The sequence below is a fragment of the Salvelinus sp. IW2-2015 genome, unplaced genomic scaffold (assembly GCF_002910315.2).
Source record: "Salvelinus sp. IW2-2015 unplaced genomic scaffold, ASM291031v2 Un_scaffold1822, whole genome shotgun sequence".
Classification (NCBI taxonomy): domain Eukaryota; kingdom Metazoa; phylum Chordata; class Actinopteri; order Salmoniformes; family Salmonidae; genus Salvelinus; species Salvelinus sp. IW2-2015.
The window spans coordinates 104,527-121,514 of record NW_019943194.1 but is presented as its reverse complement, the minus strand read 5'-3'; the positions used below and the strand labels follow the sequence as shown (position 1 = coordinate 121,514).

The window sequence follows — 16,988 nt, the reverse complement described above, 5'->3', positions numbered from 1 at the left end:
TAGTGCCCGCGGGAACTTAACTAAAATCTATAAATTTATGAGGCTGGTTCTTTCTGCAGAAAAGCTACATATTGTTTTTACAGTTTTGATACTTATGACAATGTGATACTTAATATTCTGGCACATCAGCATGTCTTTGTTTATGAAACCATACTGAAGTACAATTTCACGAAATGCCCCACATCTGTCATTTTAACAACTGTCCTCCTTTAAAACATCTGGTTACAATATTATGACTTGTGTTTTTTTCCCCTCTGTGGCCCTAATATTCTATCATTTTATATATAGCCTTATAGTCTATGGGAAACTGTAAATTATCTAATGATAGCAACATCATCTAAAAATCATTTTTTATCCAAAATCATTGAAGTTAATGATCACAAACGTTTAAATAATAACAGTGGGTCTAGTTATATGTGATAACAATGTATAGTGAGCAGTGAAATAACTATTGGTTTCCATTTGTGGTGACTGCTGACTGACATTAGGGATGAGATTAAATAGATCCTGGAATTTAGCCTGGTCTGGAGCAGGCTAGCTCCACAGAATAAATCTCCATGGTAATTTATACCATAACATATCCTCCTGCCCCCTATCCATCTTTAGTGCAACCGGATTACGGATCAATTGAGCCAGGATCACCAAGATATCCTGGCTTAATCCCTTATCCTAGTTTTGTGCAACAGGCCCCAGAGGCCAAATCTTTGTTTTGACCTTTCAGTTAAGTATATACTTTGGGCACCATGTTTCAATAAACATCTTTGCATTCAAGCCTCMGTTTTGGATCCTTTTTCACATGTGGGTCTCTCTTCTAGTGAAACAAAACCAGACGTTTTAAAATGACCTTTGTCCCCAGCACAAGGAGCACCTATGTAATGATCATGTTTAATCAGCTTCTTGATATGCCACCTCTTTCAGGTGGATGGATTATATTGGCAAAGGAGAAATGCTCACTCACAGGAGTGTAAACAAATGTGTGCACTACATTTGAGTAATACAATTTTAGTGCATATAAAAAATGCCTGGGATTTTTTGTTTCAGCTCATGAAAACCAACGCGTTACATGTTGGGTTTATATTTTGTCAGTCTTAGTCTTAACACACAACATGCAAATATAAAACTCAAATTACCCCAAAAATTTACTGTAAAATACATTTGAATACACTTTTATAATTATCATTTGGATGTAATATACCACTAGTTACTTAAACAATGCCTCTTTATATGTTTACATTACTCGTCTCATATGTATATACACTGTACTCTATACCATCTACGGCATCCTGCCTGTCATTCAGCCATCGCTCATCCATATATTTATATGTACATATTCTTAATCATTCCTTTACACTTGTGTGTATAAGGTAGTTGTTGTGAATTTGTTAGATGACTTGTTAGATATTACTGCATAGTCGGAACTAGAAGCACAAGCATTTCGCTACTCGCATTAACATCTGCTATGTGTACGTGACAAATAAAACTTGATTTGACTGTACAGCATCAAAAGTGACTTGAATTCCAGGACCATCTACACATTTTTTATATAATTGCGAAATGAATATTGATAAAATAATGTAGAGCATAGTGGATTAAAGGTTGTTTTAAAGTTGGATGGTCCAACATTCTACACTAGATGGCAGCAGCACCACAAAAATAATGACTTCAGACCAAAGTTAAACAAATCCATTTCTTCAGATGTTTTTTTATTGTACAGAGCTCAGAATCCCGTGAAAAACCTGAAGGACAGAAATTCACAACATTAATACCAGAAAACAGTTTCTTACAGCAAATAAACATTTCCAATAGTTTGTGTCGTCAGATTTACATAAAAATACTAAAGACCCCAGAAATTTAGTCAAAGGTTTCCTTGATACCACGTGATAGCAAAAAAACACATTGTAATCCAAGTTTCACTTTCAGGACGTCGATTCGTCTTTGGTAACAGCATGCTTAAACTAGTGTGTCATATATCCAAACACAACAAGCTGCTTTTAGTGGGACTATAGAGGGCGCCAAAAAGGGAGCCCATAAGGGACACAGCCTGGGATGTTGGGAAATATCAGGACAAGTTGCCCCTCGCCCCACAGAGGACGCCTCACGCCACACAGAGGACGCCTCATCCCTTCTGGCCCCTATAGAGGGCAAAAACGGGAGCCCACAGGGGACACMGCCTGGGATGTTGGGAAATATCAGGACAAGCTGCTCTACAATAAATAAATAATGTGCCGTTGACAAATTGAATGGATTTTTAATGTTATATGATTTTAACAGAGCTTGATCATTTAATCCAGAGAATTCATAATTGTTCCCCATCGAAATAGGAAATAAAATCTCAGTGGAATACAATCCGGTCCAGAATTACCAGGTTTTGTGACGGTGTAAAATACACACCGTTTTCACTTCATATTTGGAATGACAGTAAGTTTACCTGTGGTTTCAGACAAAAATTGGCTTATTTTTTTCAGACTGGTTATCACCAGAGTCGATAAGATGGGGAAAAAGTTGAGCATCATTAACCACATTTCGTAAAACTAGTAACTGGACACTTAGGTAGAAACAATGACATTCAAAATGATTGAATTGGATCAAGCTGAGAAACTGGCCCAGAGACGGTAGGCCCAGAAGACAGTCCTGATGCCGGAGGTACACAGCACCAAAACACCCAATTCAGCTAAAATCGAGACCTTGACGATTCAATAAAACTTAAAGGTGGAAATTGTCTCGCCTACTCATCTTCAGGGCCTGCATTTACTGACATCAGACGTGGCATCCCAATACTAGATCATTTAATTAGCTGGTTGATAAGCTGAAATCAGGTTTGCTACAACACATACAGGTGGGTAGCTCCCCAGGAACGGAGTTGAGAGCCCCTGGCACAACCGTCTCATCTCACCACAGCTTCTCTAGTTCATCCTCCTGATGAGTCTGTTGATCTGGTCCTCTCGGTTTCCAGCATCTCCTCCCTCCACAAAGTGAGTCGTCTTCTTGTTCATGCCGCCGCGAGGTGAGGACAGTTTGAAGGGCCACAGGAAGTTGTTGGCAGGCTTGAAGTTCTTTCCGACGGTGTAGATCTCATGGATCAGGTCCTCCACACAGATGATGCTGTATTTACCTGGGGAGGGAGGGACGAGGACAAAGCCTGAGTGAAGAGACGGCATGATTTTTCAGAGAGGTAATCTGCAGCTCAAACTACTAAACCTTCACCCCGCCACTGTTTTAGTAAACAGCTGAGGGATGGAGAAATGGAACGACTCAAATTACCCCTTTAATGGATAAAGGTTTGTGTACAGTAATGGAATATCTAGGTCCATTAAATTAAGCATTATCCAAATGCAGTCGGTTTCTCAATGTGATTTCAGACAAAATTGGCTAATTTTTTTTCAGACTGGTTTCACCAGAGTCGATAAGATGGGGAAAAAAGTTGAGCATCATTAACCACATTGTATAGAAGTTTATAAGACAGGAGTAAGGGGACATCCTGCCCTAGCTTAGTATTTAAAACTGGCTTTCACTTCTCAGAGATAGATCTATCTCCATCTCTCTCTATCCAGTCCCATATAGGACCGGCAGCCCAATTCAGATCATTGTCCTCCAATTGACCTTTTAACCAACCAGATGAGCTCTTGCCAATAACTGGGCAAAAGATCAGAATTGGTCTGCCTGTGTAAACACAGCCGTACAGAAGTGGCGTAAAAGCATACCCAGAGCCTTATCGATCAGGGCGTTGTCTGTGAGGGCGATACGCTGCTTGGTCATCCTGCCATGGCCGCGCTTGTAGATCAGCTCACGCACAGACTTCAGGTTGGGGTACCTGGGAGACAAGAGAACAAACACTATCAGTTGTGTACTTAAGGAGAAGTATATATTTAATTCTGTGCATAATACTTGTATCTTATCAACGTTTATTATTATTATGAGTATTTCTGTAAATTTATGTGGCTCTGTGCAAATTCACGGGATGTTTTGGAGGCAAAGCCAAAAGTAAACGGAGGGTTTTTTTGGCTGTTGGCGAGGGGTTCCGCCCAGACAGGTTAACACCTAGTTAATCGTTGCCATTTTTACCCATCTTCATTTAAAAAATATAACATTTTTTTGTGAGCTTTGAGAAACCTACTGAAAAACATTAAACAAATGACATGCATTAGCCACCACGTAGGTTGTGTAGTCTCATTAAAACAGAGACAAATTCCTGCACCCAATCAAAACATCAATGGGTCATTTATACCGGACATGCCACAGACGCGTGTGACTGGTTTACTGCAGTTAAGTGATTGCCATTAGTAATATCTCAATGTGGTTTCAGACAAATTGGCTTATTTTTTCAGACTGGTTTCACCAGAGTCGATAAGATGGGGAAAAAAGTTGAGCATCATTAACCACATTGTGTAAAACTTCTGGGACAATGACAGCAGTTTCAAATTGTACCATCTTACCCTAAATCACTGCCAAATAAATCAATATATACGAAACAGAATCCACAAAATAGGGAAAGGGGTAATCAAATCCAAGCCTGGAGATCCAGAGTACTGCTGGTTCTGTTCTACCTGAATTAATGCACCCACTATATGTGTCCCAGGTCTAAATCAGTCCCTGATTAGAGGGGGAATCATTCACCTGGTGTCCCAGGTCTAAATCAGTCCCTGATTAGAGGGGGATCAACCCACTATGTGTCCCAGGTCTAAATCAGTCCCTGATTAGAGGGGAATCCACCACTTGTGTCCCAGGTCTAAATCAGTCCCTGATTAGAGGGGCATCAACCCACTATGTGTCCCAGGTCTAAATCAGTCCCTGATTAGAGGGGAATCACCCACTATGTGTCCCAGGTCTAAATCAGTCCCTGATTAGGGGGAAATGAAAATTAGTGGCACTGGCCCCGATACCCCTGGCACTGGGTGTCCACATTCAAGCAGATGGTCACGGCAGCCTTACCCCCAAGCGATGTAGGGCTCAGCGATCCTCAGCATGTTGATGGAAGCCTTGTTCAGTTTGACGAACACGCCGTTGAAGATCTGACGCAGCCGCATGAGCTGGAGGACCTTGCGCACCTTGGGACTGACACCGTTGATACTGAGAGGGTGGGGGGGGAGGTAGTTACACTTGTGTTTTCAGAAACGTGTCATTACTTCATTTTTCAGTCAGTTTTAGTTTACACTCAATGTGGTTTCAGACAAATTGGCTATTTTTTCAGACTGGTTTCACCAGAGTCGATAAGATGGGGAAAAAAGTTGAGCATCATTAACCACATTGTGTAAACATGAGGTAGTATTACCCTACGAGGTCCTGAGCCTGATGGTTTTCTGTTCTACCTGATAATTCATTGCATATCCTTGTGTACTAGGTCTAAATCAGTCCCTGATTAGAGGGGAATTACCCACCATGTCTCCCAGGTCTAAATCAGTCCCTGATTAGAGGGGAACACAGTGGAACTGGCTTAGAGATCCAGAGTTTGAGGGGTGTAGACGTTACAAAGACAGGAAAGTGACATTCATTGTCTATCCCAAGTGACAACACGAATAAAAAAAACAATGTGACCGTAGATTTAATATTACATGCGTCTTTTTACCCAGCAGCTGAGTGAAAATGGAGAACAAGCCACTGAGATAGAGGCAATTTCTGACAATGTCATTTAGCAGGCACTTTCATCCAAACAGAAACCTACCCCCTGATCCTGATGACGAAGGCCAGCTTGGGCTCAGCTGGAACGTAGAAGTTTCCAACCTTGCGGGCTGTCCGCCCCATGCGGATCTCACGCCGGTACATCTCCCTGTACTCCTTGTGGTACTTCTCAGCCCTCTTGTAGATCAGGTGCCTGGTCACCTTGCGAGTCTGGGGGATGCAAAACATCAAGTATGAGTCAGAGCACTAAAGCTGGGTAACACGTGTAGTTAACCTTTACAAGTTGTTTTATGCCTGATGTAATTGTTTAAGCTGATAGTGGATAGCTAAATACTACAGCTGGGGGGGAAAAGCTTATTTAGGACATTGCCAGTAGTTTCTAATCAATGTGATTTCAGACAAATTGGCTTATTTTTTCAGATTGGTTTCACCAGAGTCGATAAGATGGGGAAAAAAGTTGAGCATCATTAACCACATTGTATAGAAGAAGTTTGAATTACGGGGCACCCTTAAAACCAGTAAGGTTAGCCATTTCCCCACAACCAACAGTAGGCCAATGCCAGTAGATCAACTACATATTCTAAAAACATCTAGCTCAAACTTACTTTTTTATCGGCAAGCATCTTCTTGATGCGCATGGTCTTCATGGTGGCGAAGGCCTTTCGCCTTTTTAAAAGGCTCTCCGGGACCGCCGGAACCTTTTTTCTGCAACCCAGATTCAAAGGAACGTTTTTTAATATGGTAGCGACTGGCAGTGTAATCGTTTTTTTTTAAACGGAGAAAACTCATGTCAAGACTGCTAGCAACATCACCGCTAACGTTACCTAGCCATTTCCGAAACGTGAGCCTGACTTGGTAACGTTAACTAAGTTAGTTAACGTAATCAGACAACGGACGGAGACAAATGCATTTTGTGATATTGTGGGGGACCAAACCGCAAAATAGTCAGAAATCATTCGCTACCCATCGACAATATATCCGTAACACTAAAAGCCATGCATATAACGTTAGCGTGAAACGTGCAGATGCAATCGCTAGCCGGACGTGTTTTTCGGCCCACATCCAAATGAACCCAAATATCGTCGAGCAGAAAACGACATTCTCAACACTACTGATACGACCAACATGTTTGTTAACAGTAGACACACAATTTTATGTCAAATAACTTATGATATTCGTTAAATCGGTAGATGGACTTAGATTCTGGCAGAGCACAAATCACTCACTCTACGTCCGCCATTGTGTCCACCGAGAAAGAGAATATCTCTGATGCGCATGTGTGAGTTAAAGATTGTAGGACACCAGTCGTTGTCTATTAAACTGCCTGAACAGAATTTGCTCCTGCCATTGATAAAGAAGACTGTATCCACTATATCACAGATAGAAGGATTAGGATTAGTTATACATATATTTCAATACATCTTCCAGTATATTTGGTGATTTTGACAGTGCTCCCAAAATTGATATTTTTTTWAAAGTATAAATATTGTTTTATTTTACAATAAAAATATAACTTTTACCAGAAATATATAGTTATTGAATATAATTATAACTGATGTGTACATGTTGACATGATGTGTTCATGGTATTATAAGATTTTGGATTAATTCACTTTCGTTTCATAACTTTAAATCAAACTGGCATTTTGTTGATGTAATAAACAAGAACAGTACAATCTTCATCAACAGGTTATCCACTAAGTTATCTTTACAATTTTTTATTTAAATAGGCAAGTCAGTTAAGAACAAATTCTTCTTTATAATGACAGCCTAGGAACAGTGTGTTTAACTGCTTTGTTCAGGGGCAGAACGACAGATTTTTACATTGTCCACTCGGGGATTCTAACTAGCAACCTTTCGGTTACTAGTCCAACGCTCTAACCACTAGGCTACCTGCCTCCTCTAAACACTAGGCTACCTGCCTCCTCTAACCACTAGGCTACCTGCCTCCTCTAACCACTAGGCTACCTGCCTCCTCTAACCACTCGGCTACCTGCCTCATCTAGCCACTAGGCTACCAGCCTCCTCTAACCACTAGGCTACCTGCCTCCTCTAACCACTAGGCTACCTGCCTCCTCTAACCACCTAGGCGTTACTCCTCTCTACCACGGCACCTGCCTCTCTAACCGACTAGCACCTGCCTCTCTAACACTAGGCTACCTGCCTCTCTAAACCAGGGCTACCGCCTCTCTAACCACTAGGCTACCTGCCTCTCTAACCACTAGGCTACCTGCCTCCTCAACCACTAAAGGCTACCTGCCTCTCTAACCACTAGGCTACCTGCCTCTCTAACCACTAGGCTACCTGCCTCCTCTATACCACTTAGGCTACCTGCCTCCTCTAACCACCTAGGCTTACTGCCTCCTCTAACACTAGGCACCTGCCTCTCTAACCACTAGGTACCTGCCTCTCTTACCACAGGCTACCTGCCCTCTAACCACTAGGCTACCTGCCTCTCTACCACCTAGGCTACCATGCCTCTCTAACCACTAGGCCTACCTGCCCCCTCTCTAACTCCACCTAGGCACCTGCCTCTCATAACCACTAGGCTACCTGCCTCCCTCTAACCACTAGTGCACCCTGCCTCTTCTACCACTAGGCTACGCTGCCTCTCTAACCACTAGGCTAAGCCTGCCCCTCTAACCACTAGGCTACCTGCCTCTCTAACCACTAGGCTACCTGCCCTTCTAACCACTAGGCTACCTGCCTTCTAACCACTAGGCTACCTGCCTCTGCCTAACCACTAGGCTACTGCCTCTCTAACCACTAGGCCTTACCTGCCTCTCTAACCACTAGGGCTACCTGCCTCTCCTCTAACCACTAGGCTACCGTCCTCCTCTAACCACTAGGCTACCTGCCTCCTAACCACTAGGCCTACCTGCCCTCTCTAACCACTAGGCTACCTGCCTCTCTACTGACCTAGCTCCTGCTCCTCTTAAAACTAGGCTACTTGCCTCTCTAACACTAGGGCTACCTGCCTCTCTAACACTAAGGCTACCTGCCTCTTAACCACTGAGGCTACACTGCTCTCTAACCACTAGGCTACCTGCCTCTCTAACCACTAGGCTACTGCCTCTCTAACCACTAGGCTACCTGCCTCTCTAACCACTAGGCTACTCTGCCTCCTCTAACCACCAGGCTACTGCTGCCTCTCTAACCACTAGGCTACCTGTCTCCTAACCACTAGGCTACCTGCCTCCTCTAACCATAGGCTACGCCTGCTACCTGCCTTCAACCATAGTCTACCTGCCTCTCTAACCACTAGGCTACCGCCTCCTCTAACCACTAGGCTACCTGCCTCTCTAACCACTAGGCTACCTGCCTCTCAACCACCAGGCTACCTGCCTCTCTCAACCACAGGCTACCTGCCTCTCTAACCACTGCAGGCCTACCTGCCTCTCTAACCACTAGGCTACCTGCTCCTCTAACCACTAGGCTACCTGCCTCCTCTAATACACTAGGCTACCTGCCTCCTCTAACCACTAGGCTAACCTGCCTCCTCTAAACCACTAGGCTACCTGCTCCTCCTAACCACTAGGCTACCTGCCTCTCTAACCACTAGGCTACCTGCCTCCTCTAACCACTAGGCTACCTGCTTCTAACCACTAGGCTACTGCCTCTAACCACTAGGCTACCTGCCTCTCTAACCACTAGGCTACCTGCCTCCTCTAACCACTAGGCTACCTGCCTCTCTAACCACTAGGCCTACCTGCCTCCTCTAACCACTAGCATACCTAGCCTCTCTAACCACTAGGCTACCTGCCTCCTCTAACCACTAGCTACCTGCCTCTCTAACCACTAGGCTACCTGCCTCCTTAACCACTAGGCTACCTGCCTCTCTAACCACTAGGCTACCTGCCTCTCTAACCACTAGGCTACCTGCTCCTCATTACCACTAGGCTACCTGCCTCTCTAACCACAGGTTACTGTAATCACCGAACAAAAGAACATAAAATTGAGATAAACATTTTAAACAACAGTATATTATCCATGCAATCTTGATCGTCACGATCAATCAGTCCATATAACAAAAATAACCACCACTTTTCCAACAGACCAACTTTCATTGGCAGACTAACACTTTCTCCACAGACAAGCTTCAGTTGCACGCGAATCATTTCTCCAAGACCAAGCTTCATTGGCAGCTAACACTTTCTCTACTAGACCAACTTCATTTGCGCAGTAACACTCTCCAGACCAAGCATTTCATTGCACAACCTTTCTCCACAGACAACTTTCCATTGCACGACACTTTTTCCACAGACAAGCTTCATTGCAGCTAACACCTTTCTCCACAGACAAGCTTTCATTGCAGATAACACTTTCTCCATAGACAAGCTTCATTGGCAGCGTAACACGTCTCCACAGACAAGCTTCCATTGGCAGGTACACTTTCCTACAGACAAGCTTCATTGGCAGCATAACACTTTCTCCACAGTACAAGCTTTCATTGGTGCAGCTAACACAGCAATTCATTGGAAGGCCTGTGAGCAGGATTACCTAAGACTTTGAATTTCTACCCGCCTCTCTTCTCTGAAGTCTGATGCGGTGTTTGTGGCTGGGCAGAGTCATGACAGTACCTTGGCCTGTATAGCGCTTGTTTCCCCGTCACCAGAAGCCCGTGGTGCTGATTTTAGTTCCGATTAAAGCATTTAACTTGTCAACGTCCAGCTGCGCGGTCTGAGACCCGGAGTCACTCCACCCTCTGCTCCTGAAGACTAGGTGCTAGTTTAAGGGACTGGGCTTCTGTCACCTCCCCGCACATCAATCTCCCACACTGGTGTATGTGTGTGGTGTGTGTGTTGTGGTGTGTGTGTTGTGTGTGTGTGTAGTGTGTGTGTGTGTGTGTGTGTGTTGTGGTGGTGTGTGTTGTGTGTGTGTGTGTGTTGTGTGTGTGGTGTGTGTTGGTGTGGCTGTGTGGTGTGTGGGTTGTTGTGGTAGGGGGGGGTCTGACGGGATGGAGGAACAAGTGGAGCCCCGAGTTATTCCAATAAGGCCTTATAGCTCTACGCTAGAGAAACGAATGGTTTTCAACAGAGAAAGATGACTAACAAAACAATAAAACCACAGCACACACGCGCAGACACACACACACACACACACAAGCACACGAAACACAGCGACACAACACACACACACACACACACCACACACACACCACTCACCACACACACACACACACACACACACACACACACGGTTGGATGTCCTGTGTGTTGTTCTCCCTCTAACATTGGTGATGTCCTGTGCTGTCTACAAATGGTGAGTTCTGTGTTGTTCCTCTACATGGTGATGTCCTGTGTTTGTCCCCCTCTTACATGGGTGATGCTCCTGTGTTGTCCCTCCCACTGGTGATGTCCTGTGTGTCCCTCTACAATGGTGATGTCCTGTGTTGTTCCCCTCTACAGGGATGTCTGTTTGTTCTCTACATGGTGCATGACTGTGTTTTCCCTCTACATGGGATGACCTGTGCTTTGTTCCTCTTACGATGTGAGAACCTGTTTGTTGTGCTACATGGTTGATGTTGCCTCTGTGTGTTCCGCTCTACATGGTGAGTCCCTGTGTGTTCCCCTCTATCCATGGTGGATCGTCCCTGTGTTGTTTCCCTCCTAGCATGGTGTATGTCGTGTTGTTCTACATGTGATGGTCCTTGTTGTTCCTCTAGATGGTGATGGTACTGTTGTTGTTCCTAGGCACGTGATGTCCTGTGTTGTTGTCCCCTCTAGCATGGGAGTCCTGTGTTGTTCCCCTACTAGCATGGTGATGGTCCTGTGTTGTTCTACATGGTGATGTCCTGTGTTTTCCTCTCACTGGTTCGATGTCCTGTGTTGGTATTTTTGTTTTATTTGTTTTTTTCTCTCATTTTTTGTTTTTAGGGGGCGGGGTGGGCGGGGGATTTTGGGGTCTTCTGTTGTTGGTTGAGTTGAGTGTGGGGCTGGGGGGGGGGGGGGTTTGGGGGGGTTGGTGGGGGTGGCGCGGGCGGTGGGCGGCGGGGGGGGTAGGGGGGGGTAGTCGGTGGGGGGGTGGTGGGCGTGTGGGTGGTGTGGGGGGTTGGGTGGGGTGGTGGTGGGGTCGGTTGGGGGGCGGGATGGGGGGATCTTGAGGGGGGGGTGGTGGGGTGGGGGGGGGGGGTGGGGGGGGTGGCGGTTGGGCGTGGTGGTGGGCTTGGTGGTTGGGTGGGTGAGGGAGGGGTGGCAGGTGTGGGCGGGGCGGGGGGGGCTGGTGGGGTGCGGGGGTGATGTGGGGGGCGGGGGGGGGGCGGGGGCGGTGAGGGTGGTAGGGGGTGTGGGGGGGGGGTGAGGGGGTGGGGGGCGCGGGGGGTGGGTTGGGGGGGTTGGGAGGGGGCCCGCGTGGGGGGTGGGGGGGGCGGTGGATGAGGGGGGGGAGGGGATGGCGGTTGGTGGGTAGTGGGGTGGGGGGGGCCCTCTCGTCGGCTAGGGGGCGGGGGGCGGGGTTGGGGGGGGTGCGGGTGGGGGTCTTGTCGGGGTTGGGGGGGGGGGGGGGGCGAGGTCGTGCCTGGTGTTTTTTTCGTTTTTTTTTGTGATGTCTTTTATTTTTTTTGTATTGTTGTTTTTTTTCCCCTCTACATGGTGATGTCCTGTTTTGTTCCCCTCTACATGGTGATGTCCTGTTGTTGTTCCTCTGACATGGTGGGATGTCTGTGTTGGTCCCCTCTACATGGTGCATGTCTGTGTTTTTCCCCTCTACATGGTGATGTCCTGTGTTGTCTACATGGGATGTCCTGTGTGTCCCTCTAACATGGTGATGGACTGTGTTGGTTCTACATAAGTGATGTTTCTGTGTTTTCCCCCTACCTGGTGATGATCCTGTGTTGTTCCCCTCTACATGTGATGTCCCTGTGTTGCTCTACATGGTGATGTCCTGTTGTTGCTCCCTCTACATGGGTGATGGTCTGCGTTGTTCCCCTTTACATGGTGATGTCCTGTGTTTCTACAATGGTTGGATGTCCTGTGTGTTTCCCTTTACATGGTGAGCTCCTGTGTTGTTCCCTCTACATTGTTGATGCCTGTGCTGTTCCCTCTGACGTGTGATCATTTTGTGTCCCCTCTACATGGGTAAACGTCCTTTGTCTGTTCCCCTCCTACATGGTGATGTCCTGTGGTTTCCCTCTACATGGTGGATGTCTTGTTGTCTACAGGTGATGTCTGTGTTGTTGCCCCTCTACATGGATGAGTCCTGTGTTTGTTCCCTCAAACAGGTGAATTTCCTGTGTTGTTCCCCTCTACTGGTGATTCCTGTGTGTTCCCCTTACATGGTGATCAGTCTCTGTGTGTTTCTACAATGGTTATGTCCCTGTGTTTTCCTCTCTACAGGTCTGTCCCTGTGTTGTTCCCCTCTACATGGTGATTTCCTGTGTTGTTCCCTCTACATGGTGTTCCGTGTTGCTCTACATGGTGGATGGTCCGTGTTTTCCCTTTACATGGTGATGTCCTGTGTTGTTCCCCTCACATGGTGATGTCCTGTGTGTGTTCTACATGTGATTCTGTGTTGTGTCCCCTACATGGTGATGTCCCTGTGTTGTTCCCTCGTACATGTGATTGTCCTGGTTCTTCACCAGGGTGAATGTCTGTGTTATTCACAAGGTGATGTCCTGTCGTTGTTACATGGTGATGTCCGTGTTGTTCCCCTTTACATGTGATGTCCGTGTGTTCCCCTCTACATGGTGATCGCCCTGTGTTAATTCCCGCCTACACTGTGATGTCCGTGTGTTCTACATGGGGACGACCTGTGTTGTTCCTTACATGGTGCCTGTCTGTGGTTGGTTCTACAATGGTGTTCGTGGTTTCCCCTCTATCATGGTGATGTCTGTGTGTTCACCCTACATGGATTCCTGTGTCTGTCCCTCTCACATGTGTGATGTCCTGTTGTTGTTTGCTTACATGGTAATGTTGTTTGTTTCCCCCTCTACATGGTGATCGTCCCTGTATTGTTCCCTCTACATGGTGATGTCCTGTATTTGTTTCCCTCTACATGGTGATGTCGTGTGTTCCCTCTACATGGTGATGTGTGTTGTCAACATGTGATTCCTTGTTGTTCCCTTACCATGTGATCCTGTGTTGTTCCCTCTACATGGTATCAGTCCTGTTGTTCTAGCATGGTGAGTCCTGGGTTGTTCTACATGGGAGCTCCGTTGTTCTACATGGTGAGTCCTGTGTCTTACTACATGTGACTGTCCCTGTGTTGTTCCCCTCTACATGGTGATGCCTGTGTTGTTCCCTCTAACAGTGATGTCCGTGTTTCCCCCTACATGAGGATGTCCCTGTGCTGTCCCCTCTACATGTGAGTCCTGTTGTTTTCCCCTCTACATGTGATGTCCTGTGTTGTCCCCTCATCATGGTGATCGTCCGTGCTGTCACATGTGATGTCTGTGTTGTTCTACATGTGATGTCCGTGTTGTTCCCCTCTACATGTGAGTCCTGTGTGTTCTACATGCGTGAGTCCGTGTTGTTCCCCTCTACATGGTGTGTCTGGTGTTCCCTCTACCACGGTGATGTCTGTGTGTTCTACATGTGATGTCCTTTTGTTTTCTACATGAGTGATCTGGTGTTGTTCCCTCTATATGGTGATGTCCTGTGTTGGTCCCTCTACATGGGATGTCCTGGTGTTCCCCTCCTACATGGTGAGTCCTGTGTCTGTTCCCTCTACATGGGATGTCCTGGTGTCCAATCTACATGTGATGTCCTTGTTGTTCCCCTCTACGTGGTGATTTCCGTGTTGTGTCCCTCTACATGTGATGTCTGTTGTTCCCCTCTACATGGTGATGTCTGTTTGTTCCCCTCTACGTGGTGATTCCTGTGTTGTTCCCCTCTACTGGTGATGTCCTTGTTTGTCCCCCTACATGGTGTGTCCTGTGTTTCCCCCCTACGTGGTGATGTCCTGGTGTTGGTCCGCCTCTACATGTGATGTCCGTGTTGTTCCCCTCTACATGGTGATGTTCCTTGTTATGCCCTCTAACACTGTGATGTCCGTTGTTGTCCCCCCTACGTGTGATGTCCTGTGTTTCCCCTCTACATGGTGATGGTCCTGTGTTGTTTCACTACATGGTGATGTCCTGTGTGTTCCCCTTCTACATGTGATCGTCCGTTTTTCCCTCTACAGGGTGTCTTGTGTTGTTCCCTCTCACATGCTGATGTCCTGTGTTGTTCCCTCTACATGTGATGTCCTGTTGGTTGTTCCGCCTCGACCTGGTGCGATGACCTTGTATTCCCCTCTTAACGTGTTGTTGTCCCTGTGTTTGTTCCCCGTACATGGTTGATTCTCTGTGTTGTTCCCCTCTACATGGTGAGTCCCTGTGTTATTCTACATGGTGACTGTGTTTGTTCCCTCTACATGTGAATGTCCCTTTATTTTCCCTTACATGGTGATTTCCTGTGTTAATTCCCCTCTACATGTGATGTCCTGTGTTGTTCGGGACATGGTTGATGTCCTGTGTTATCCCCTCTACGGTGATGTCCTTGTGTTGTTCCCCTCTACATGTGATTGTCCCTGTGCTGTTCATCAGGGATTCCCTTGTGTGTTCTTACATGTGATGTCTGTGTTGTCCCTCTACAGGTGAGTCCGTGTGTTCCCCTCACATGGTGATTGTCTGTGCTGTTCAAGTGATCCTGTTTGGTCTACATGGTGATGTCCTGTGTTGTCCCCCTACATGGTGATGTCCTGTGTTGTTTCCCTCTACATGGTGATGTCCTGTTGCGTTTCTACAGTGGTGAGTCGTGGTTGTTCCCTCTACATGGTGCTGTCGTGTTGTTCCGCCTCTACATGGTGAATGTCCTGTGTTTGTTCCTCTACATGGTGATGTCCTGTGTTTTCCCCTCAATGGTGATGACCTGTGTATTCCCCTCTGACAGTGTAGTCCTTCTTGTTCCCCTCTACATGGTGATCGTCCTGTGTTGTTCCCATGTTACAAGTGTTGGATAGAATGATCCTAATACGAGCATGAAGTATACAATACAATAAATAGTTGAATGAATCATGCTCTCTTTCTGTTCGCAACCGGTCATAACCTGAACGGAATTATTTCTCAAACCATGGTACGCAATTACCAGTTCACACACAACTCCACTTCTGTGCGCTTAATCAATGCAGGATGGCTGCCTCCTCTCATCGCAGCTTCTCTCTCTCTCCCTCTCTCCTCCCCCCGCCTTCCTTTCTCATTCAATTCAAAGGGCTTTATTGGCATGGATACACTATGTTTACATGCCCAAAGCAAGTGAAAGTAGACAATAAAAAAAAGTGGAAAAAAAAACCAATAGCAAATACGGCCATAGTCTGGTGCTCTGTGGGGTTTTGTTTGTGTTTGTGAACAGAAGCCTCAGGACCAGCTGCTTGGGACCTCCTCTCTCTCTCTCGTCTCTCTATCACGCTCTCTCTCTCTGTCTCTCATCACTCTCTCCTCGCTCGTCTCCGTCTCGTCTCTCTCTCGCCCTATCAACTCCCTCCCTCTCTCTCTATATCATCTCTCTCTCTCTCCTCTCTCTCTCTCTTCTGTGACAACCAACCATTATGATGAAACCCCAGCAAGGAAGTCCAGGCCCAGTCATTAAGAGGAACACTAAATGTGCAAACACCAACAATGACAAACATAACAATGTCCTCCTCTACCCTCATATGATCCCCTTCAAATGTTTTGTTCTTAACCGTATGATCCATGCATGGGAGGATGGCAGGAGGAGCGCTATGGGAGAGAAACTGTTTTTTTCTATTCCTGTTTTTCCTGAGTTCCATAGAGTCTATCTCAGACATACGAAGGTGTTCTTAGTCAAACACATTGATTAGGAGGACAAGAGAGTGTATCTCACAGCGTGTTCCATCACCAAGGATTCAAGCATCAAAATTAATACGACAACACTGATCACTAACACTGGACAAGTTGAGAAGTGGAAAAAACACTGCGCTGGTTCTGACGAATCCCGTTTAGTGTTTGTGTCAGCTGATTGCAGAGTCCACGATTTGGCATAAAGCAGCATGAGTTCCATGAACCCATCCTGCCTGGTGTCCCACAACAGTAACAGGCTGCTGGCGGTGGTGTAATGGTGTGGGAAGTTTTCCGAACACGGTAGGTCCCTGATACCAATTGAGCAATGTTTAATGCCACTAACAATTTCAGGCTGTTCTGTAGGCAAATGGAGGGCGTAATCAGCGTTGTTATGCGTACATGTGTGTGTTCCATGACTTTTGTGAAGCATTTATACATTTGAAATGTGTCTTATTTATCTTTATAGTCCACGGTTGAACATAGTTTATTATAGCTACCAGGGAGTTACGTTTGAACAGGAGTTCATCATTGCTACCCAGGAATTTACCAGGGAACAGAGTTTCCAAATGCTACCAGGGATGTCACCGTGTGGAACA

The 16,988-nt window shown here is 46.2% G+C and overlaps 2 protein-coding genes, 3 non-coding genes and 1 pseudogene across 5 annotated transcripts; all 6 read right to left on the bottom strand.

The window, feature by feature from the left end:
• Positions 1–1,682: 1,682 nt before the first annotated feature.
• On the bottom strand, positions 1,683–6,948 carry LOC112072093 (large ribosomal subunit protein uL30). The gene is made up of 7 exons (XM_024139514.2): positions 6,843–6,948; positions 6,222–6,321; positions 5,660–5,826; positions 4,930–5,067; positions 3,702–3,811; positions 2,894–3,112; positions 1,683–1,736 (listed from the first exon to the last, which is right to left on the bottom strand). Exons 1-6 carry the CDS (start codon positions 6,854–6,856, stop codon positions 2,904–2,906), a joined length of 738 nt encoding a protein of 245 aa, XP_023995282.1. The 5' UTR covers positions 6,857–6,948; the 3' UTR covers positions 1,683–1,736; positions 2,894–2,903.
• Positions 3,347–3,442, bottom strand: LOC112072098 (small nucleolar SNORD12/SNORD106; annotated as a pseudogene).
• Positions 4,291–4,383, bottom strand: LOC112072097 (small nucleolar SNORD12/SNORD106). Its single transcript, XR_002894246.1, has one exon. It is a non-coding gene; the product is annotated as a small nucleolar SNORD12/SNORD106 (small nucleolar RNA).
• LOC112072096 (small nucleolar SNORD12/SNORD106) lies at positions 5,155–5,246 on the bottom strand. Its single transcript, XR_002894245.1, has one exon. It is a non-coding gene; the product is annotated as a small nucleolar SNORD12/SNORD106 (small nucleolar RNA).
• On the bottom strand, positions 6,002–6,094 carry LOC112072099 (small nucleolar SNORD12/SNORD106). Its single transcript, XR_002894247.1, has one exon. It is a non-coding gene; the product is annotated as a small nucleolar SNORD12/SNORD106 (small nucleolar RNA).
• A 4,526-nt stretch (positions 6,949–11,474) lies between the features above and the next one.
• Positions 11,475–15,536, bottom strand: LOC139024727 (uncharacterized). Its single transcript, XM_070439645.1, has 2 exons — positions 15,464–15,536; positions 11,475–12,049 (listed from the first exon to the last, which is right to left on the bottom strand). Exons 1-2 carry the CDS (start codon positions 15,534–15,536, stop codon positions 11,475–11,477), a joined length of 648 nt encoding a protein of 215 aa, XP_070295746.1.
• Positions 15,537–16,988: the final 1,452 nt, after the last annotated feature.